The sequence below is a fragment of the Sceloporus undulatus genome, chromosome 2 (assembly GCF_019175285.1).
Source record: "Sceloporus undulatus isolate JIND9_A2432 ecotype Alabama chromosome 2, SceUnd_v1.1, whole genome shotgun sequence".
Lineage (NCBI taxonomy): Eukaryota > Metazoa > Chordata > Lepidosauria > Squamata > Phrynosomatidae > Sceloporus > Sceloporus undulatus.
Window position 1 is genome coordinate 167,210,231 of NC_056523.1, and position 22,704 is coordinate 167,232,934.

The following is a 22,704-nucleotide window of genomic DNA, read 5'->3' on the forward strand; positions in this document are numbered from 1 at the left end:
GAGTCAGAAAGCTAAAGATTAACAGGAGTTCCTAGTTTTTAAGATGTCATTCATGACAGCCATAACATATAGGCCACAATCCTACTGAGATCAGGCAGAAGGTACTGGTCCACCTCTGTAAGTGCCCTAACATGTGTTGAGAATGATAGTGGGTGGTTTGTATTGTACCACAGTATCAGGCAGCAGGCATGCCACCTGTTTGTGCAGCCCTGGTGGCAGAGTGGTTAAATGCTGGTACTGCAATCACAGTATTGTAAATTTGATCCCAGAAGGGGCTCCAAGGTCCACTCAGACTTCCATCCTTTCGTAGGTTGGTAAAATGAGTGCCCAGTTTGTTGGGGTCAATTGGTTTACACATTGTAAACAGCTTAGGGAGGTCTAGTTCACTGATAAGTGGTATAGAAATGTACTTGCTGTTGTGTCTTGCTATTGTGCTGCTGGAGAACTGCCTGTTAACAGAAAAGGTGGATACTTCCATATATAAGTTCAGACAAAGTACAACTACCAGTGCAGCCAGGAATTGGGCTGGTGTAACATTCCAAGAAAATTCTGACCACAATGCATGTTATTTGTTGATTAGTTTAATTTTATCTAAATTTTAGTCTGTTTTTAAGAGGGAGAGAAAGGGAGAGAGCATGTGTGAGTGCTAAACAATTGTGGGAAATGGTTGGGCAATGTGTTCCTTAAATGTGACAAATTTGACAAATCTAAGGCCTTGGCACTCTCAGCATGAAGAACTCTAAATACTTACCGAGTTCTGAGAAGCCACTTTCCAGGATACCAGTGCTCTTGAGAATTGTATGTTGTTATTGTAAGAAAGAGCTATAAAATACCGTAGTGTTGCTTTGTTTACCTTTTTGCTTGTAGAATATTTTTAATACTATATCTATATTTGTAAAAATATGTTTCCCTTTGATGTACAAATGCTACCCTGGATATCAGTAACATTACTTCTGTATCAGTAATAAACTGAAAGGTGGGTTCCATAATAACCTTTTTAGCAACTGACCTAGTTCCAGACAGCAGTCAGATTTCTTGTCTGGCAAAAGTTTCTTTGATCTGAATCCACCTGTGGTGGATATATAGGGAGGGTTTTTGTTTTGTTCTTGTTTTTTTGGTACCATTAAGCATAGATTTCATTTCTGTTCATCACTAGTCAATTTATACCTTAAATAGAATATAAAGTTGTATGATGTTGAGGGATTTTGTGTTCAGTTGCAACCAAGGAAAACACTCATATCATACCCATAGAATTGGTGGGATTTGGATGTACGTCTCTAACACAAGAGGGTCTCAAAACACACAAGCAACAGATAAATCAAAAGAGCATTTATTCAAGACAACAGCCTATTTAATCTTGAAATCTGGATCAGATGTGAATAAACCTGGGTTTTTCTTAACCCTAAAGCCTTGGGGCATTCAGCCAACTTCACAATATTCAGCTCAAATGGAAGCACGTGGATCAATTCTGATACGTTGTTTTTTCCAGATATTCAAAAACTTGCAAATTCACATTTTATTTAATATTATTTAATATAAAAATTATTTAAATAAAATTTAAAGTTGTACGGCTATCCTGAGTTTTAGGATTAAGAAAAAATTAGGTTTATTCACATCTGATCTAAATTTTAAGAGTAAGCAAGCTGTTATCTTAAATAAATCTGTTCATTTAGTATTATTATTAGTAGAATGTTTAAATGCTGAATTGCTTGTTCTGGATTCGAAAACTGAGGAGGTTCACTCCAGATTGAATGTACATCCAGATTATGTCATCCATGATATGCAATAGCGCATGGAATCATTGGAAAAGGATTTAAATCTATTTTACAATGAGCTTAAATCCTTTAAATTAAAAAAAGAGAGAGAGATTAATTAGATTACAGCCGGCCCTTCTTATACATGGATTCAAGCATCCACAGTTTGAAAATGTTCAAAAAAGTATAAATTTCAAATATCAAAACTTGATTTTCCATTTTTATAAGGAACACCATTTAGCTATGTCATTATATTTAATGGGACTTGAGCAGCCACGGGTTTTGTTACCCACGGGGGTTCTTGGAACCAAACCCCACCATATAATAAGGGGCCCACTGTATATTTTTTTAAAAATCCTGTATCTTTGACCCACCCCTTCTGCGGACCTTAGCTCGCGCAGAAGGCAAGCCCTGATAGAAACAATCAGCCGCACGCCCCGGGAGCGCACCCCATTGTCCCTAATGGGATTTGAGCATATGCTCAATTCCCCTTATGCAGGTGGGGGAGGGGTCCAGAAGGGATCCACGTGTGAGGGGTGGGCCAACTGTAGTTTCACTTATGTAAGGAGAAAAGTATTCTTTCAAGAGTCGTCTAGATTCTAGAAGAATCCACAGATGAATGGGGATACTTCTAGTAGAGAAGAGTTACACATGATCATTTTTGTTATTAAGAATTATTACTACAACCAATTGAAAGCAAGTATATAACTTAAGGTCTGATCAGAAAAGAAAAAGGAGTTAGTGGTTAAATTATCTTTGTATTTGCTTCCTCTAGGTCAGGGGTAGGCAACCTTTTTGAGCCAGGGGCCGGGTTGCTTTCCCTCAGACAACTGGGGGGCCGAAGCCAAAAAATAAATAATTAAATATTTTTTTAAAAAATCAAATAAATAAATAAACTGGGACAAATGTAGAACAAAATTTTCTAATGGAGGATACTTTTCTTTAAAAAAAATGGAGGACACACAAAAAAATTTGCTGATTTTTAAAAAAATGTTAAGATAAATGCATGTTTCTGAGGCTTCTATAGACAATTGCCCCACCATGCCCCTCGTGCGAGACGCCAAAGGCCCCGGCGGCAATCAGCGGCAGGACTGGGCTGGGGCCGGTCCCAAGGCCTCGCCGGGCCACATCCGGGCCGCAGGTTGCCTACCCCTGCTCTAGGTGCATCAATTGTAATCTAGAGCATGTAGAGTGCTTTATTCTGTATCCATGCTTAAAAACATATGTAGGACAAACATTTAGATCCCTTAAAATGTGGAGTCATTGAACATAATGACCCAGCAACATCAGGGACTGCCTGAAGGACAAGACTTCTCCCCCTTTAACTGTCACCTTGTATTTTGTATTGTATTACAATTTTTACTGTACACCGCTATGATCATTGCGGAATAGCGGTCTATAAATAAAACTTATTATTATTATTATTATTATTATTATTATAGCATAATTAACTATCATTACTTAGAAAGTGCAGTTATTGAATACATCATAAAATATAAACTCTTCCATGGGTTCTTAAAGTTTTTTTTAATTGATTGGGTCTAGCCTCCTCCTTGTTGAACTGACCTGCTGAAGAATAGTTTTATTTGATGAGAGGTCTTTGGATATACATTGGGCCCTTGCTATTAGCTTCGGGTTTTTCCAGTACCCCACCAAGGATACCAAAATCCGTGGATGCTCAAGTCCCATTATATACAATGGTGTAGGAAAATGGTATATAAAATGGCAAAAATCGAAGTTTGTTTTTTTATTTAAATTTTTTTAAAAAAAATACAGTGGGCCCTCCCCATACGTGGGGGGATCCATTCCGGACCCCTCCCCGTGTATGGGGGAAAATGTGTATGCTCAAACCTGATTTGTTTCAATGGAGGGCATTCCCGTGTTTGGCACGTGCACCACGGGCACACGCCATTCTGTTTATGGTGGCTTAATCTTCCGTATAAGGTTAAAGCCCCGTATAGCTCGTCTGCGTATGGTGTGGGCACACTATATTTTCAATATTCCATGTGTGCTGTGGAATCATTGGATGCCGAATCTGTGGATACAGAGGGACCACTGTATTACTATTCATTGCACCCATGGACTTAAATTATTGCTTTGATTGTTCAGTTTTAAAATCCCATGTCTTCTCCATCTCTTAGTGTAGGCTAGTTCTACTTTTCCTGGTTAATTTTTAATTGGAATGTTTCTACATTGTTTTTTGTATTCATGATTGTGGATGTCACCATATCAAACTTGCGCTTTTAATTAGTTTCCAAAAAGCTCAGCAGCTTGGTTATCTAGCCACTTGTGAGTTATACTTATTAATTCTGTTTAAATTGTATAAAAATGGGTATCCTCCACCTTTGAAAATGCAACTTTACAAATGCAAATACTGCTTGCTTCATCTGCATGGTGATAAGTGTTCAATATCCATGTTTATATTCTGATTTTGTTGCATTTCATTTGTCATTCTGTATACTAAGATTACTTTCTTTATCAGTCAGTATCTTTGGCATCTGGAATATTCTATGGATGAGTCTTAGAATTTATGGAAAATATTCTCATTATTATTGAAGATTTTGGATAATTATAGTATAATATAAGTATAATGGTCCCCCCCCCCCAATATAACCATTGAGGGAGATTTATTGAAACAGATAATATATTTTCAGGAGTAGTCATCTACCACAGCTTTATTTTACTGATTTGCTACTGTCCTTCATTACTGTCTGTTAAATTTTTGATTGCTTTTTGCCAATGATACATGATTTGAAAACTGTATATGGTTGGCCTTCCTACAAGCGAAAAAGGACTATAATGTTGACTTCTTTGTTTATTATTGACTGCTACATTGAAGTTTAAACTATTGTTGGTTATTTCGCTGACCTTGTTATATGGTATATTATTATGTAGCTGCCTTTTATATTGTTTATGAGCAGCTTTTGTGTTTTAAATATTTTAATATAATTAATTATTTTTGTTTGATTGTTTATTTTATTTCTTACCATTAACAATACCTGTATTGCTCCTAAAAATGAAGCCTAATCTCAGTATACCAGGTTCTTCTGTAATGGGCATCAAATCTCATGTTTCTGTGACAAGGTTGCAAACATATAGTGTGTGTATAATTCTGCATATGCTGTAAAACAGTTCCTAACAGGCTTTGCCTAAATAATTGAGTTAGCAATCATAAAGCTGTGATTAAAACATGAAGTTTTGAAATTTGAAAGTTGTGTGTGTGTATGTATATACACATGATTCAAAGCATTGTTTTTATATTTAGACTATCAACGATAGATGAATCCGGTTCAATTTTATCCGACATCAGTTTTGACAAGACTGATGAATCGCTGGTAATGTAACCCTGATTTATTTTCACTTCTTGTACTGTTTTAGAATGGTGTGAAATTATTACCCTGTGTAAGAGATAGGTACTGATTGTGTGAAATGTCCTTTATCTGACTGTATTTCAAATATTAACCTTTTGCTGCATAATTCCATTGCATGCTATATGTCTACTACCAAATATGCAATCTGCAAGGTCATAAGATTCATTGTTTTAATAATGGAAAATGAAGTAACTGAACAAACAGCACATATGTGTCGCTGATTTTAAGGTTATGATTTCAATTCCAGGATTGGGATTCCACAGTAGTAAAGACTGTTAGACTGAAGAAAAGAGAGAAGAGGGTATGTATGTTCTTTTCCGCTGGGTCTGATGTAAAGCTAAATTCCATGTTAACTTCTGTATGCATATTTCATTGCATTACAGTTAAATCATATACAGTAGTATCAAAAAGACAATATTTGCAGAAGTTGGGACTAGCAAATATTTTTCCATATCCTTTGAGTGTGACATTTAAAGAATACATCAGCATCCACATGTAACAATTTCTTTTTTCCCCACTGGTAATAGATTTCTCCATCAGAAACGTGTATTCTCTGTGTGTCTGCAGGACAAGTGCTCTTTCAAGCTAGCATTATTGAAGGGGGCACTTACATTTCTAGATGTATTCTATCTAAACTGATTGTTCTAAATCTGGAATTTTATTCAGACATACAGTATAGTGCATTTCACTTAGGCTTTGAGACTCAATAGGGCAGTTTTGATTAGCCTGTTTCATGACATATAGGATGGAAGATGTAACTTTCACCTCATGTTGTCTTACAGCTGAATACAGCTAAAATTTTCAGATCTTTTTCACAAATATTAAAGGGGGGGAGGGAGCCACACCTTTTTTCTTCCTGTCTCATTTAATCTTCAGTTTCATGCTGTTATATGTGGGATGCAGTGGCCCAACTGGTTAAAATGCTGACTCTGTTGATTGCAAGATCGGCAGGTTGGCAGTTCAAGGCCTGGGTACTGCATGATGGGATGAGCTCCCATCGTTAGTCCCAGCTTCTGCCAATCTAGCAGTTTGAAAGCATGCAGATGCAAGTAGATAAATAGGTATCACTTTGGTGGGAAGGTAACAGCGTTCGGTGCAATCATGCTGGCCACTGATCACAGAGTAGTCTCTGACAATGCTGGCTCTTCGGCTTAGTAATGGAGATGAGCACCACCCTCTATGGTTGGACACAACTTGACAACCTTGTCAGTGGGGAATACTGTTGTCTTTACCTTCTTGGCACCATCCATCAAAAAATGCCATATTAGAAGAAACACTTACTGCAAATTCATCCTAGATTCTGAGAGTACCACAGCTCTTGTAAATAGAAATGTGGCAGAATTTCATATCTAATCACTCCAATAGAGTTTTCTTTCACTTTTTCTAGAAATACTGTAACAAACTGACAAAAACAGAGTACAACCTTCTTTTTTTAACAGCGCTCATCCAGGCAGTTTATTGAAGGCCCTCCTGGTCCTTTAAAGAAAACTCGTTCCATTGGCTCCACAGCAGATCAGGTATGTGGTTTTGCAACAACTGAACTAGTTTCATGGGAAAGAGGAATTTGACAGTTTTATATACTTTGAGTCACAAGGATGAGTGGTGTTTGTGTTCAGTAAGATGTGCTGCTTAGAGCTGGTTGGCACATTAACATTTATCACCCAGAGAACATTGTTAATGACTGTCAAGTTTGGCAGGATACCAAATTGAGAAAATTCGTCTTTCTTAGTTAAAATTTCAAATTTCAGGCGGTCTTAATTCTTATCCATTATAATTAACAAACATTCCTCTCTCATATCACCCTCTTTCTTAGTTGTTATAGCTAGACTTTCACAGAAACTACATTGAACAGGCTTGGCTCATGTTTTCTTCCAGTATTATCTCAGCACCTATGTCTTAGATCACAACTTATCAATTCCATTTCTACTGTATATCCTGTCACATCTACTTCCAAACATTTAAGGCAGGCAAATTGCCTATGCAACTCTTGACAATTACTGTTTCTCCATTTATAAGTTGCAAAGTATAGAACCTGGTTTTACAGTAACCACATACCAGCATCCATCTTGGTGCTAACATGGAAATTCATCGAATGATGCAGAGGATCAGTACTGATAGCATTTCTTCATTTTTGTAGCATGTATGGCAGGTTTTCTTTTAATGGAGGAGTATATCTCATGAAAAGTTCAGAGCTTCCATAGAAAGCTGTTGAAATCCAAATACTGTTTTTTGAAGTGATTCTTCAATTTAACAATTTGATTATTATTTATTACATTCTTTTTTTCTGTAAAAACCTATGTGGATATTCCTTGGCTTTTCCTCCAGATACTCCCCCTCCCCAAAAAAATACCACTACTTGCTTCTCTTCAACATAATGAAGTATTGAGTGATTTCTGACCTTTCAATGTATCCATATTTTTCATGCATGGTTTGTCACTGACTTACATACTATGCTCTTGGACAAATCTTGAAGTTTAGCTTCAGGAGAGTTGCTTATGTAGGAACAGATCATATGTCTGAGTCATTCATACGTTTGCATCCTTTCATCTCAGTTGTCTTGTTGCAAGATCATATGTGAACACAAAGAGGGACAAGAATGTAATAGTACAATTTCCTCAGTTTCATGGAGGATGACCTAATTTTGAAGCCAGGATTTTTATGCTGCACATTGTGCTGAGAAGATACTTGAAGTTGCACAAAGTTAAAATGCATTGAAGGTGCACAGAAAGGGTTATCCTCTTGTATATGTCCCGTAGTTGCATCTTGAAGCTGTTAATCTCTTGGATATCTCATTCCAGGGAAATGAATCAATAATTGCAAGAACAACCCTCACAGTACCCAATGATGGAGGCCCAATTGAAGCAATCTCCACTATTGAGACTGTACCTTGCTATGTTGGAAGCCACAAAAAGGCAGGTACGTGTCTGCTTTCAGATGATTACTTACACTTTAAAACTTAAATTTGTGACATCTTTGTAGCCACAGCCTTTAATCAGTGTCAGTCTACAGCCATACAAATGCTAATACAAATGAGTTATTTCCTGTGATTAAGAATTCCAGTGGAGGCTCTTATCTCTCAAAGTTCAATGGAAAATAGCAACACACATTTGAATTATGTTGGGAATTTGCTTTGACTAAATAAAGAGCAGACTCCTTTTTGTCAGTGTTATACTACTTAGCTCAATTCATTTTCAATCTCTTGCTCTCCTTTATTTAGCAATATAAAGAATGGGGAAAACACATTTTGAAATACTTTGTCTGTCCTGCTTAAATCTACCCTATACATCTATTTCTACTTTAATGGAGATTAAGGAGGTGCCCTGAAAGCTGACTGCTAAATATCCTTCAAGTCTGGGCTTCTTGGCTGGCAAAAGGATCAAAAACTAACCTTTTGGATTTTTTTTTTTAAGTGAAGCCTTCATTATTTTAGTACTAAAAATAGAAAAGGGATAAAATTTGGTGTCCTGAACCTCCTCTCTCTAGCTGCATTCATTTGCCATTGCAAATAAGAGTTGTAACTTACATGCAGAGAAATGTCGTTTGCACTAGTTTAAATTAGGGCCCCTTAGTAGGAGTTTGATACAGGACTAAAAGACAGAATATGTAAAGTAAATGTCTCTTTTCCACCCAAGCCATTCTACAGCCTTGGAACAGTGACTCGAGCCTAGGAAGCAGGAAGCTGGAAAGCAAATCAGAAACAGATGGATCCAGTACACCTGGTAGTATTGGGATGAGACTTCATGAATTTGTATCAAAAACGGTGAGGGAGCAGGCAATGATCAGCCTGTCCAGATTCCTTTTTGTTGTTCTTGGGCATGGGTGGTAGTACAGTGAAACTAGTCCAGATTCAGAATTAACAGTTATTCTGTTTTAAACTTGGTTAAGTTGTTAATTTATAGTAAAACTATGGCTAAGCATGTTGAGTCCATCCCATAAGATCATGAGTCCCTCCCATGAGAGATATGTGCATGTTCTGTTTGATGCTTTTTCAAGCAGAGCTGTTGGAGAGGCAGGGAAAGTACTTTAACCATGGGCTAGCCTCCCCTTTAGTAACATATGCAGGCATAACTATAATTTTCAGCGACATATGCTTTCTTTGGGCTGTTGTGGAGGGAGGCATTATCAAATTCCCTCATGCAAAAGTAGCCCCCCCCCATCCCAAGACTCACCATTTTCCTGAGCTCTCCCTCCAATATGGCCATATAGTAGCTGAGGTAGGGTTGGGGCAGGCAGCTGAGGAACATCCATGTTCTGATAGACAGACACACAGTGATGCAGTTGTCTTCCAGGACCTTCTGTTAGTCTTATAGAAGGCTGACACTGACATTGATCCATTTGTCACAACATAGCTCAGTGATACTTAGCTACTTACCCAACCTGGTCTCTGTGTACTTTGTTGGGGAAGGAAGCGTAGAACAGTGCGTTTCTGAGAATGGGAGAGGTGAGATATAGTGTAGTTCTGCCTGGCAGAACTTTACATTATGCCTTCGTAGTGCAGAATCTCAGCCGTAATTTGATCCACATAGATGATTAAACATAATTCCCAAACCCACTTTTCCATCTTGGTTTGCAGCTAGTCTTCAGCCATGTTTCATGTACTCAGATATGCTTAAGGAGAAACAATCCTTGTTGAGTATCACAGTTTGCAAAGGGCCTGAATATAACTCTTCCTACAGATCCTGTACCTGACACTAGCCTGGCATGTGAAGCAAAGTAACATAGCTGCTGCAGTTGTGCCATAACTCACTACCCAGAAAGGCTCCTGTGGCAAGCTCATGGAGAAGGAAGCTGGTTAAAACCATTCTGTTTATGAAATTACTTGTCTGACTGAAGTTGTAGGGTTCCCCTCTCCCTTTTAACTTTTCTAATGTGTATTTTAACTTTGGAGTTAGCTGTTTTGAGAGCCTTTCTAGGTGACTGGATGTTCAATATCGTCAAAAGGAAATCAATTACTGACCACATCTATCTGTACTTGGATTTTGTGTATTTCAATACTTATTTCAAATCAAGCCAGTACCTTACACATATGCTGTTTCCCCAGGTTATTAAACCAGAGTCGTGTGTTCCATGTGGCAAGCGGATAAAGTTTGGGAAACTGTCCCTGAAGTGTCGAGACTGTCGGGTAGTGACACACCCAGAATGCCGAGACCGCTGCCCCCTACCCTGCATCCCTACTTTAATAGGAACTCCTGTTAGAATTGGAGAGGTATGTTTCTGAGATACAGTACTGTCAGTGGGATGCTCTTGTGTAATTTTCTGTTGAATTCAAAGAATGAAAGGATGAGACAGGATGAAAAATAGTTTGTAGCACAACTGGGAAGATACTTTGGTAGTACGTTGTGTCAAAAGTGGCAGCAATCTCCAGAGGAAACTGAGGCTGCTACTGGTTAATGAAACCTTTAAGTAACTACTAGTATGTGTATAAATATATTTAAATAAAATACTTAAAATCTATTTTCATCTTGGGTTTTCTGGTGACCTCTAGCTAGTGATGTACAGAAAGTGTATATTATATGGCTTCTTGTAAGCTTTGTGCTTTGGGTAAGAATAAATAAGAGGTTTTCCTACTGCCTGTCCTTATGTTGTGCTTGTGTATCATGTCTAGAAGGAAAGTGAAGGGTGAACAGAACAAAAAGCAGAAGGTAACGCTACCTGACAGTTTACTAGAAAAACCAGATGGCTGTAACAGCTCAATTGGATTTTGCCATTTGTTATGCATGCCTAGGGTTTTTTTCCAGAGATCTGGGGATATTATTTAAAGATTTAAACAAGAAGAAGTAGAAAATGGGATGTCTCTGTGTTAGAAAGGCTATAGATGTATAAATTCCAAAGACAAGCATAACAAGAATATATACATCTTTTTACGCTAGCCAGATAACCTATGAAGTTTCTTCAAGCAGTTCTAGTGCCTCTCATGTTGATTTACTGAGTGGTTAATGTTAAGGTCTTTCTCTTCATATCAAGATTATGGACCATAATAAAGTCCAATAGTACAGTATTAAGATTTGAGCTTTAAAATGAAGTGTTTGGGCACAGAGTTTGATTAAATGCACTCCTTTTCTTCCTGTGTTTTTCAGTGCAATTATGTGGTGTCTTTTTCATTAGTTGCTCTGGATAGGCTATTATCAGATTCAGAAGTATATGTATGTTTATCTTTGGAGGACTTCGTGCAAAAGCAGATGCAGATCTGTCTTTCTTTCCTTTTTTCCCCCAGGGAGCCCTTATTGATTTTGTATCTCTGACTCCACCAATGATTCCCTCCATTGTAGTTCATTGTGTGAATGAGATTGAACAGCGAGGACTCCATGAGGTAAGGGTGAATTTGAAGGATCTAGATCTTGTGTATGGAGTTGTTTAGAACAGGGGTGATTAATGCACAGAATGTGTGCAGGTCTTACTATTGTCATGCTGTAGAAATTCAGTGGAGTGGCAGCAAGTTGAAAACTGCCATCCCAACCCCCCTCCTAAACACACACATACAGTAAACAGGATGTGCAGAAACCATGTATCTTGTTTGGAAGATGGACTACACTTCTAGAAATACTGATTACAGATTTTTAAAAATGGATTGATTTTTGCCACTGTGTCATTGGACTTCCAGAGGATTTTCCAACCAAGTTTGAACCCCCAACAGAGAATAACAAAGTGTAGGGTATCTCTGCAAGCTCAGGACCCATTAGAGTTCTGGAATTAGAAAAGGAGGCTGGATCTCTTCCCCGCTGTCAAGGAAAGAAGCCACTGGAGACATCAAGTGTCTTATTCCAAAACTGGGAGTAGTTCTAGGCCTCCAAGGTTTTTTTTTATTCCAGTCACTAATATCTATCATTGCTATAGCATAAGCTTTATTGGTGGTAAATGATGCAGCAGACAGTACACAGAAGAGAAGTGTTCTAGCCCTTTCACTTATAGACTCTAGTGTCCACTTACAGCCAACTGTACGATTGGGCACCCAAAGAAATTTTACCCAGACTTATCCTTTGGCCAGTGAGCAAATCCACCATTACTAGAATATACAGGGAGCCCTTGAGGTGGGGTGCTCTCCTGCCACAAGGTGAGTTCAATATAATAATAATAATAATAATAATAATAATAATAATAATAATTATTATTATTATTTATATTCCGCTTAATCCCAGGGAATCCAAGTGGATTACAGCAGTAAAATAACATACAATTAAAAGAGAAACGCATTAAAAATTCCAAAATCCCCAACCCTCCCCCCTAACATAAAAACACAATTGAGTCCTAAAAAGAGATAAAAATTTTCAAGCAGAGTCTAGATAGGGTAAAAGATAAAAGATGGAGGATGAAGGGAGAGGGGGGAAGCAGGTCAGCAAGGGTGTTCTAGTCTGGAAAGGCCTGTTGGAAGAGATCCATCTTAATAGCCTTCTTGAAGGTTTCCAAGGTGTTAGTCTGATGGATCTCATCCGGCAGGTTGTTTCAGAGACTAGGAGTGGCTGATGAAAAAGATCTCTGGTTCACTGCTGAAAGTTTAGTCCTCTTAGGTTGTAGCAGATTTTTCCCAGCAGAACGAAGAGTGCAGGGTGGATTATATGGGAGAAGGCACTCCCGCAAGAAGTCAGGATCCAAGCCATTTAGGGCTTTAAAGGTTAAAACCAACACCTTGTATCTTGCTTGGAAACTAATAGGCAACCAGTGAAGAGATTTTAAAACTTGTGTGATGTGGGCAGATCTAGGTGTACCAGTAACCAACCTGGCAGCCATATTCTGTACCAATTGAAGTTTCCGAAATTGACACAAGAGTAACCCTATGTAGAGCACATTACAGAAGTCGAGCTGAGAGGTTACCAGTGCATGCACCACTGTTTCAAGGTCTCCCTACTCCAGAAAAGGTCGCAGCTGGCATATCAGCCAAGGCTGATAACAAGTGCTCCTGACCATCGTGTTCTCCTGAGCTGTCAGATGAAGGGACGAGTCTAGGAGCACCCCCAGACTGTGAATAGAGTCCTTCAGGGGAAGTGTGACCCCGACCAGAACTGGCTGGCATAACTCCATTCCCGGATTGGGGGTCCCTATTACAAGTGCTTCTATCTTACCTGGATTCAACTTGAGTTTGTTTTCCCTCATCCAGTCCATCACCGCATTAAGACAGGCATTCAGAGGAGAGATGCCATCCTTAGTCACTGCATCAGTCTGAGACATAGAGAAATATATTTGGGTGTCATCAGTGTACTGATAACACCCTTCCCCATGTCTCCGAATGATATTGCCCAGCGGGTTCACGTAAATGTTGAACAGCATTGGGGACAGAGTCGCTCCTTGAAGGACTCCCTACCTAAGCTCCCTCTTGGTTGAATAACTGTCCCCAAGCGACACCATCTGGAATCTGCCCGAGAGGTAGGATCAGAACCACTGCAAAGCAGAGCCTCCAATTCCCAATTCTTTCAGGCGTTCCAGAAGGATACCGTGGTCAATGGTATCGAAGGCCACCGAGAGGTCCAAGAGCACCAACTGGGTCACGCTTCCCCTGTCGGTGCCCAAACGGATATCATCAACTAAGGCGACCATGGCCTTAGAAAGAAAACCAAAATGCACAAGCATGACCTGTCTTCTCCCTAATAGACATAAGAACTATACAAGCAAGTTAGCAACAGAGAGGAAAAAAATCACCCACGCACCCCAGTTCATTCCCAGCCTTCATATCTTTCCCCAGTCTCAAACTGCAAAGGGAATGCAAAACATATCCAATGAGATCTCTAATACAAGTTAATAAGCTGTTAGTGTTTGGCCATGATGCTAACAAGAATTCTAAAACCCATCTAACTGAGTGGCAAAGGACAACTTACTACACTAACTGAAGACAGGCAGCTTGAAACTGCTAGGTGAAGTGCTCAACTATAAAACAGAATTCCTCAGTTGTAAGAATCAGTGAAATACCTGTGGCCAGGCATTTAGTATTCAGCAGCATAAGATTTAAGACTGCTGGAAGCCATGTGTCTCCTGAACTTAGCTGGCCATTCCTGCCTTACTTGCATACCATGCCTTCTGATTGCATATCTGGTGATTGATTTAGGGCTATATTTTATTTTTGCTCTCTTTGTTTATTATCTGCTGTGCCCTAGTCATCCTTTTATTTTGGACTGCTTGACTTTGCATCTGTGTCTACTGTGGTTTAGACTGGCTTACCCTGGGTCAGTTCCCTGACTCTCCTTCTAGGGTCTTCTTGCCTGGCTGGCCTGTTTGTGGTATTGATCCTTACTAGCATTTGACCTTAGACTTCAGACTGTGCATAATAAGTTTCACCTCAATATAGGATGCTGCCATTTTTAAGGTGAAATGGTGGTTTCTGACTCTACTGACATGAGAGTGAAAACAGATGGTATGACAAGCATAGCACATTCCCACTGAAGTATTCCAGGGAGCTCGAGTGCTGCTCCCCAAACTGTTGCCTTCCCCTGGTTTACAAAGAAGAATATTATATTGCTATGTTGGCAAGGTGGCCTCTGTCAAATATGCCTTTGCAGTAATTATGGATACAGTCCTGAACACTTGGAAATGTGTTTTACTTGAACCCAAACGGATTTCTGAGTAAATGTTGCTTTCAAGATATTTTTTTCAACAGACAGGTCTGTATCGAATTTCTGGCTGTGACCGCACAGTGAAAGACCTGAAGGAGAAGTTCCTTCGAGGGAAAACTATGCCCCTGCTTAGCAAAGTGGAAGACATCCATGCCATATGTGGCCTCCTCAAAGACTTCCTTCGCAATCTCAAAGAGCCTCTTCTCACCTTCCGTCTGAACAAGGCCTTCATGGAGGCAGCAGGTACACATAATGCAGGACTGTCTCAAGTAATTAGGATGTTGTGACGAGACCTTCCTTATACCTTGAGGTTACCTTTTACTTCTTCACAGAAGGTCATCGACACCGGCCCTGGTTTCACCCTTTTAACACTCTCCTTGAGTGTATAAGGGCTAGCGTCCCAAGTGTCTTCCCCAAATAAATTGAATATCTTAGTAGTGTGTTTGTATTTGTTTCTAATGTCTAGAATTCACTCAGACATCTGTTACAACAAATAAACAGTAACTTTATTAAATAACGTTCAGTTATTTAAGAAAGTAGCTTAGGTAATTTAGTTCAAACTTGGTTACATCAATGTAACAGTTGTAGACTTATCACAATTTCCTCTCCTAGGCAGAATCCTTATCCAACTGTACTGAGACCCCCCCCCCCTCTCTCTCTCTCAAAATCTCTCTCCAGCTTCTCTACTGGCTTTTCACAATACCTATGACTCTCTCTAAGGCCCATTCAAATTCCCTGTCTCCCTCGTATGCACTCTCACTGAAGACTCTCCTCCATTCACTCCTGCTTTTATACCTTCTCCTGCCCCTGCAGGCCCTCCCTCACAGTCTGCCTGAAATGTGATTGGCTGTCAGGAAGCCAAGTCTGCCCAGGGACTGTCAAATATGCTTTGAGGGAAAACCTTGGCTTTCTTCTGGTGGGCAGCTTATAAGACACTGGCTATCAGTTTTTCACCATGTGAAGTCTTGAAATGAAATGATTGAAATAACAGTTTGAACTTCTACTGTTGTGTTAGAGACAGAAAGAGGGGGGGGACATGGATTCCACCTGATATTGCCGGCTGGGTCATAGAACATCTAGCACTGGCTCCTTAAGAGTGAATGACACATCTAAAGGAATAATTTACTCAAATGTCTTCACATACAGACTGGCACTCTGGTGTGATTTAACTGTAATATTTTCCCCAAATGACAAGTATTTGGTACGCTTATCTCTTTGCCCTTAAACAAATGAACTTGCCTCCCCTCTTCTTTCCCTTACATTGTCTTCTGTCTTGTTCTTATCGTACTACTTATTTGATTGAAAATCTAGTCTTCCGTTTTCAGTAATATTGCAGAAACCCAAGACTGCAATGATAAGGACATAATTACATAACTGGAAGCCTCTTTTCTTTTCAATAGTTTTGTACCACCCAAAGGGATAACATCTGTTTTTCAAAGAATTTTCCCCTCCTCCTAACTAATGCTTAATTCTTTTCTTTTTTATATCATTTTTTCATTATTTTAATGGGTAATAGAAAATCTTGATAAATCACTAATTGGGACCGGGGGGGGGGGGGGGGGGGGGGGGGAGTGAGTGTGTCACTGAGAGCACACATCCCTGACCTGATGGAAACTGCTTTAAAAAAAATCCTCAAGCCCACAAAAACATAGATTACGAATACAAAGAGGGCAAGGCAGTTGTTTGGTCCATCTCAGTAATTATTCATTTGTTCCATATTGTGAACTGTTCCACTGTGGTACTTAACAGTTTGCTTTAAAAGGTTAATTTCCTCCCCTGTGAGTATTATTATATGCTAAGGAAATCCTAAAGAAGTTCCTTATTTATATTAACTTTTCCCTTTCTGACATTAATACTAGAGATTCTACTGACTTGGTATCCTAGGCTCTTAAGCCATAGTAATTCCTATTTTACAGCTTAAGAGTAGATCTCTGTGTCAATATATACTTTCAGCACATGGGAGACAGCACAATCCCTTCCCTCTCTCTTAATAAAGTCTGTTGTTATATTAAAAGCAGTCACAGAAGCACAGTTTTTGTCTTTTTGTTTAAAGAAATCTTGGATGAGGACAATAGTGTGGCAGCCATGTATCAGACTGTTGGGGAGCTCCCACAGGCTAACAGGGACACTCTGGCGTTCCTCATGCTACACCTCCAGAGGTGAGTGCCATTAGTTTTTTTTATTTTTATTTTCTCAAAGATCACATATAAAAGGAATGCTGGAATTCTTTTCATCAGACTCTCATGTGTGTTGGGAGAAGAATAAATTCAACAAATGAACAGCACATCAGACTTCTCATTTTGAATAAGTTTCTGTGTGCCCAAAACACTCTGCCTAAAATGTCTCTGTCTCTTGTCTAGAGTGGCTCAAAGCCCAGATACCAAAATGGACAATTCCAACCTGGCCAAAATCTTTGGGCCAACACTGGTTGGTCATGCAGTTCTAGATCCTGATCCCATGACACTTCTGCAAGACACAAAGAGGCAACCGAAGGTAAGTTTGCAGTGTAACTGTCATGCTAGAAATGTCAGTGTGTTGCATCAAATGTGTGGCACACAACATCCATTTGTGTTATTGATGTTTCTCTATGTGTACCAGTATGAAAAAGAATATAGTCATATACCAGCATGATTCTCTAGGTTGTGGAACGGCTAATCTGCTTGCCCATGGAGTATTGGAGTCAGTTCATGATGGTGGAACAAGAAAACATTGAACCAGCACACATAATTGAAAACTCAAATGCCTACTCCACACCGTGTACCCCTGATGTTAAAGGTAATCATCTTCTTTGTTGAACTGCTAACCCTGATCCACATGTGCTGGCTGACATTTGCTTCTTTTATCAAATTGCTTAACACCAGTTTTTCCATATGAAGATGCTGGTTCGAATCATAATTCAGGCTGTTGCACTTTACCACATGTCACTTTTAATATACTTCATCCCTATGTAGCAGTCCCTTTTCTACACTTTTTTCTTGGTCATCTGTTTAGTGTTAAAAGTTGAGATTGCACCATCCTACATGTTTATCCTGGGAGCAAAACAGCTACAGAATGTGAATAGATGTGCCATAAAATATGAGGCTGCTGCCAAACAAAGGCAATTCAGGATCAGATTCACTTGACACAATAATGGAAATACACTACTGCATCCTCTTGGTTCTTTCCTTGATAACTAACAACCAGTGAAATGAAGTAGGTCCTATTTCCATTGTATTGTGCATTTACATTATGACATATTACAGGGAGGGAAAGAATGTGACATGGTTGTTATTTCCTTTATGTCCAGTTCCTATGTTCTTTCAAAGAATTGGCTATATGACTTGAATCTATAGTTTCCTTGTTGAGGGATTTAAAATTCACTGGGAGAAAATTTGCATGGCAATAATGGTTATTAAGAGTCCAATAGTAAATCCTAATACTAGGGTGGGTGTGTACTAGGGTATATTCTTTTTGACCAAGAGGGGGCTGGCTTCACTGCCCCAGCAACTTGATAATAGGAACTCAAGTGAGAAATGTAATTTCATGTTTTCTATATTTTATACATGACCAGTGAAGACTTACCTGCTTTATAAGACTTCTTTTAAATATACATGTCACACTGGACCTATTTGTTAACTGTGAGCTAGGAGTGCTAATGGATGTGTGATGCTTGTGTTGTCTTCTTACAAAGTGAGTATGTTGGGACCACTCACCACTCCAGAGCAACAAATGGTGAAGACTCCTTCAAGTAGCTCGCTCTCACAGAAAGTCAAATCTACGTTCAGCAGAAATACACCCAAGTAAGTTAAGCAGCTGCTTCCATGGTATAGTTAACAAAACATTTCCTTTCCTTTTGTTAGAGTTCTGGAGGTGCCTAGTAAATTAGTTTAGGGAGTGATAAGGGCTAGCTATGGTTGTTGCTGAGGGATTTTGTAACTTTTTTCAAACTACTGTATATGATGATGGGGAGAGCTTGTTTTTTGATAGTGTTGGCACGCTTGTGTGACTGGAAGTGTACACCGCTGAAGCTTTGCGTCTGGAACGCCACAGAAATCACTGAATTTTAGTGCAGGCTGAAGAACTCCTTCTCCCACACACAGAAGCTGCAGACACGACAGCACGCTGAGTTCTCTCAAGGAGGCTTTTACTCTTAGTTTCACTGTTTATAAAATCTTACTCTCACCGACAGAATGCTTTGCCAATATTATACACCACCACCGGGTGTTGAAGCTCCTCCCTTATATACATGTCCAGTGCTGGAGCTTCTATCCCAACCCTTCACTGGTGTGTAACACCTATTTCCTGTCCCCCATGTGGCATGACTTTGCAACCTTGCCACCTGGTGACTTCATGTCCTGTCTGTGTGTCATCAGTTTTTTTATGACACAGCAGTCTTTGAATGTTGACTCATCATGGCTTCTGCTTGAACCAGAGTAACCTCTCACCTTTGTCCCATATTGTTACATCTGGGACATTTTGTCTAGAATGATGCTGCCATCCTCCAAAATGTCCAGATATTTTATAATATGAATACTCTGTGTGAAGTGTTTTATTTGTGACCATCTAGGTTTAGATCTATCTTGATAGACATCTTATGTTTCTCTATTGGAAGTGTCTTTGTGGGTATGTCTGTCACATTGTCTTTTGAGCTAATGTATTGTAGACTCAGAACCCCATTTTGTATAATCTCACACACGTTTTAGTATCTGACACCTATATATTTGGTCTGATATTTCAGGTTTTTGGCTTTTGTCATTATTATATTGTCCGTGAGTCCTTGATGTGTTGTAATTTTTTTTTTAGATCTACCAGCAACTGTTTGCTGTTTAGATCCACCAGCAACAGGGCTATTGTGGAACAACTGAATAGTTGATCCTTGCCTAGAATATGAACCTTCCAAAAAGAAATCTATGAATTTGAATTAAATTGAAATAGAATTTTGACAGAACTCTCACTTCCCTTCAGCATAAATGGCTGTACTGCTTCTTGGTGCTACTGTCTTGTCAATTTTCTCTTTAAACCTGGGCTCATCACAGGGGAGCAGCGGTATTTGCTCTTGATGTAGGCCCAAACTAATGTTAAATACTACAGCTCTCTTCTTCTTCACATCTTCCTCTAGCCAATTTTACTAGAGGTAGCAGGAGGGTGAAGTATTACAGTTGCTAGGTAACTGCAGTGCACAATCCTATATATTCCATTCCCAGTGTGGCCAAACTAAGTGTAAACATAGCTATTCAAGACTGCTACACACTCAGGAAGGTGAAAGCATCAAACAAGTAGGGTTGATGTGGACAAGATGCTATATGTAAAATGGCAAACTTATCTGATAGATAATACCCATCATTCAAATATATATACTTGAGACATGCTGAGGAAAAAATTAACACTTGTTGACCCTTTCCATTTCTTTTCTAGATTTGCAAATAAAAGCAAGTCCGCAACCAGTCTTGGACGTCAGGGCAACTTTTTTGATTCTCCTGTGCTGAAATGAAACATGCTCCTGTTCTGAACATCCATTTACTGTCCTATTATGAAAACGACAATAAAACTTTTGAGTTGTTCTTTCACTATTCCCAGCAGCACTGTGTCCTAAGATCAAATCTGTATGTCTGCTTTTTAACTGCAACTTATTTGAATTTTAATGTGCAATGTAATATAGTTCTGTTATCACATTTATTGTAGGGTTATAACTGATAAAATCAGCTCAGCATATGTTTGTAGAGAAACTGCAAGAGGTGGGCTGTTTTTGAAAAAAAAGGTTCTGTAGCTGCGAAGCTGCTGCCATCAGCTCAAAACACCCCATCATTCTTTCATTTGTATGTTGTAGTTGTAAAGAAGGGAACACATTTTGTACCAGTAGCAATACTTGTTTCACAGAACAGCTATCTTCTGGAGGGGGTTGATTGTTGATCCATTGTACTGGGAAACTGTGTATATTGAAACTATACTTGTACTCTTCTGGTTAGCTTATTTTTAATGAAACTGATGACTTTTTAAAAAAACATGTACATTCAGAACTTGGTCAAGTGAAAAATTGAAACCCACTGTCCCATTAATGCACACGCAAATTTCTGTTTGAGGTTCTCTCTTGAGCAGTAGGGAACAACACCAAGTAAATGTAATTTTGAATTGAGTATCTTAACTGTATAGCTATTTTCAAATCCTTCAGAAATCTTGTCTAGATTATTTTAATTATCTCAGTGGCAGGTATAAGCACATACTGGTACTTGTTAACTTTGTAGCCATAGCAATCTCATTTTACCCTTATATTTATACCTCCCCTAAGCCTACCTGCCAGTTTTTAACAGGGCCTTCAGTGGGTAAAAGTGGAATAGTCTGTTTGTTGACTCATTCTTCCCACAAAGGCCTCTTTGTTTTTTTATAAAATGTGTTTTCCATTTGTATGTCTGTACACACACTGATTTGTGGAATGCTGAGGCAATCAGGCTAATATTTGCAAAATTTCACCTTATCTCAACGTTTTCATAATGCTGCAGTGTTCACACTATGTGAAATTTAAGATTTTTGTATTTTACTCTTGCCTTCAAATGGCCTCTTTGCTTGTACTAGTTAATGAAGGTTACCAAAGATGCTCATGTGATATATGCACAAAAAGTATATTCTTTATAGCAGTGGAAGATGTGAATAAATGAGAAGGGAAGGAGACTTTGGCCTGAAACACACAATCCAAAAGGTGTGACTTCCAGCTGCTTTGGGGGCATGGTATGCAGATGACACAGTCCCAGGATCAGCTGGATGTTGTTCCACGGCCTCCTAAGACAGCCCAAAGCCACTGGAAAAGCGCTCCTTGCTAGCAGCCAGCTTTCAGAGTGGGCCGTGCAACTGCTGTGGTCCCTGGCCAGTCGGGGGCTGAATGTCCAGAGGTTGCTTCAAGCTGCTGGTCTGTTTCACCCCTCGATCTCAGCCAAAGGACTTGAGTAAGAAAATAGAATCTCTGTAGTGTACACTTTTATGATTCATCCAAGATTGTTGGGGGGTTTTTTTGGCTATTGAATACTCTGTCAACATGAGCAGTAAAACATAATTTTCTTAGTAAATCATTTAATGATGGCTATAAACTGAAAAGAATTTGTAGGTCATCTTGCTTTGCGTTTTCAATAACATGCCAAACTAAGGTTAATTTAAGAGCAATTTTTTACTCATTTTTGAGGTATTTTCTATTTGCAGGAGATGGATACAGTACCTCTTAGAATGCTAATCTGGGTGAAACCTTGGATTTATAAGCCCTCAAGATTAATCAAAGGCTTACTAAGTTTTGGTCCTATTTGAGTTGCAGTTGACAGGATAGAAATCAAATAAATGGACTAGTTTTTCTCAATGGACAAAAATAAACAGCCATCTAAGGATTTGTTTTGGGAATCTTAATTTGTTCAAACACTCAGTTTGAGGGAGTAAAGTATCTGAATTTGCTGATAACTCCAAGTTAATTTGAAGAATGCTAATGCAGTCTTTCAAACAAAATCCAAGAGCAGTTGAAATTCACAGCAGTTTGTTTCTAGGGATGAAAAGCTTTGGCCTTCTCATACAAATCAGGTGTCTGATTAAAAATTGTTGAGAAGCATCAGGCAAAAACTAATGTACTGTGGGAGTGAAAAAGGTAATAGAAAATGACTGAAGCTGAAACAAGTGACACTGTATTCCAGGTAGCAGACTTTGCTGGGTGAGGGGGGCACTTTTGTGGGAAATCCAAAAAGTGCAACTAAGATGATTTGTACATTAGTGCCTCCACCTTATCAAGGAAAATGAAATTAAATTGGAATGTTTTGCATATGAATGGGGTGATCAGTGCTTTCAGGTGAGAGTCCATCACATTGTCAATGGACTTGAGTAAGAGTAGGTTTAGGTTGTAGCTGAGTACTTCATAGAATTAACATTGACCCAAAATATGGAGCTATATGAAATTTAGGGTACTGCTTTCTAGCACCACCTTGTGTACACTAAGAGCAAATGTGTTATTCCTTAGAGGTGATTAATTATATATATATATATAGAGAGAGAGAGAGAGAGAGAGAGAGAGGACTAAAATATGTGAAGAACATA

At 39.0% G+C, this 22,704-nt stretch overlaps 1 protein-coding gene across 3 annotated transcripts in view; it reads left to right on the forward strand.

Annotated features, from left to right (window-relative positions):
* RACGAP1 (Rac GTPase activating protein 1) overlaps positions 1–22,612 on the forward strand; it is a 48,581-nt gene extending 25,969 nt beyond the window's left edge. For all 3 annotated transcript variants that reach the window (XM_042453727.1, XM_042453726.1, XM_042453728.1), the window contains exons 5-17: positions 5,020–5,089; positions 5,373–5,426; positions 6,565–6,642; positions 7,924–8,041; positions 8,758–8,885; positions 10,167–10,331; positions 11,340–11,435; positions 14,709–14,907; positions 16,718–16,823; positions 17,025–17,157; positions 17,304–17,439; positions 18,335–18,443; positions 20,059–22,612. In XM_042453727.1, coding sequence (XP_042309661.1) covers positions 5,020–5,089; positions 5,373–5,426; positions 6,565–6,642; positions 7,924–8,041; positions 8,758–8,885; positions 10,167–10,331; positions 11,340–11,435; positions 14,709–14,907; positions 16,718–16,823; positions 17,025–17,157; positions 17,304–17,439; positions 18,335–18,443; positions 20,059–20,134 — 1,468 coding nt within the window. In that variant the 3' untranslated portion in view covers positions 20,135–22,612. The remainder of the gene's footprint in view (positions 1–5,019; positions 5,090–5,372; positions 5,427–6,564; positions 6,643–7,923; positions 8,042–8,757; positions 8,886–10,166; positions 10,332–11,339; positions 11,436–14,708; positions 14,908–16,717; positions 16,824–17,024; positions 17,158–17,303; positions 17,440–18,334; positions 18,444–20,058) is intronic.
* The last annotated feature ends 92 nt before the right edge of the window (positions 22,613–22,704 follow it).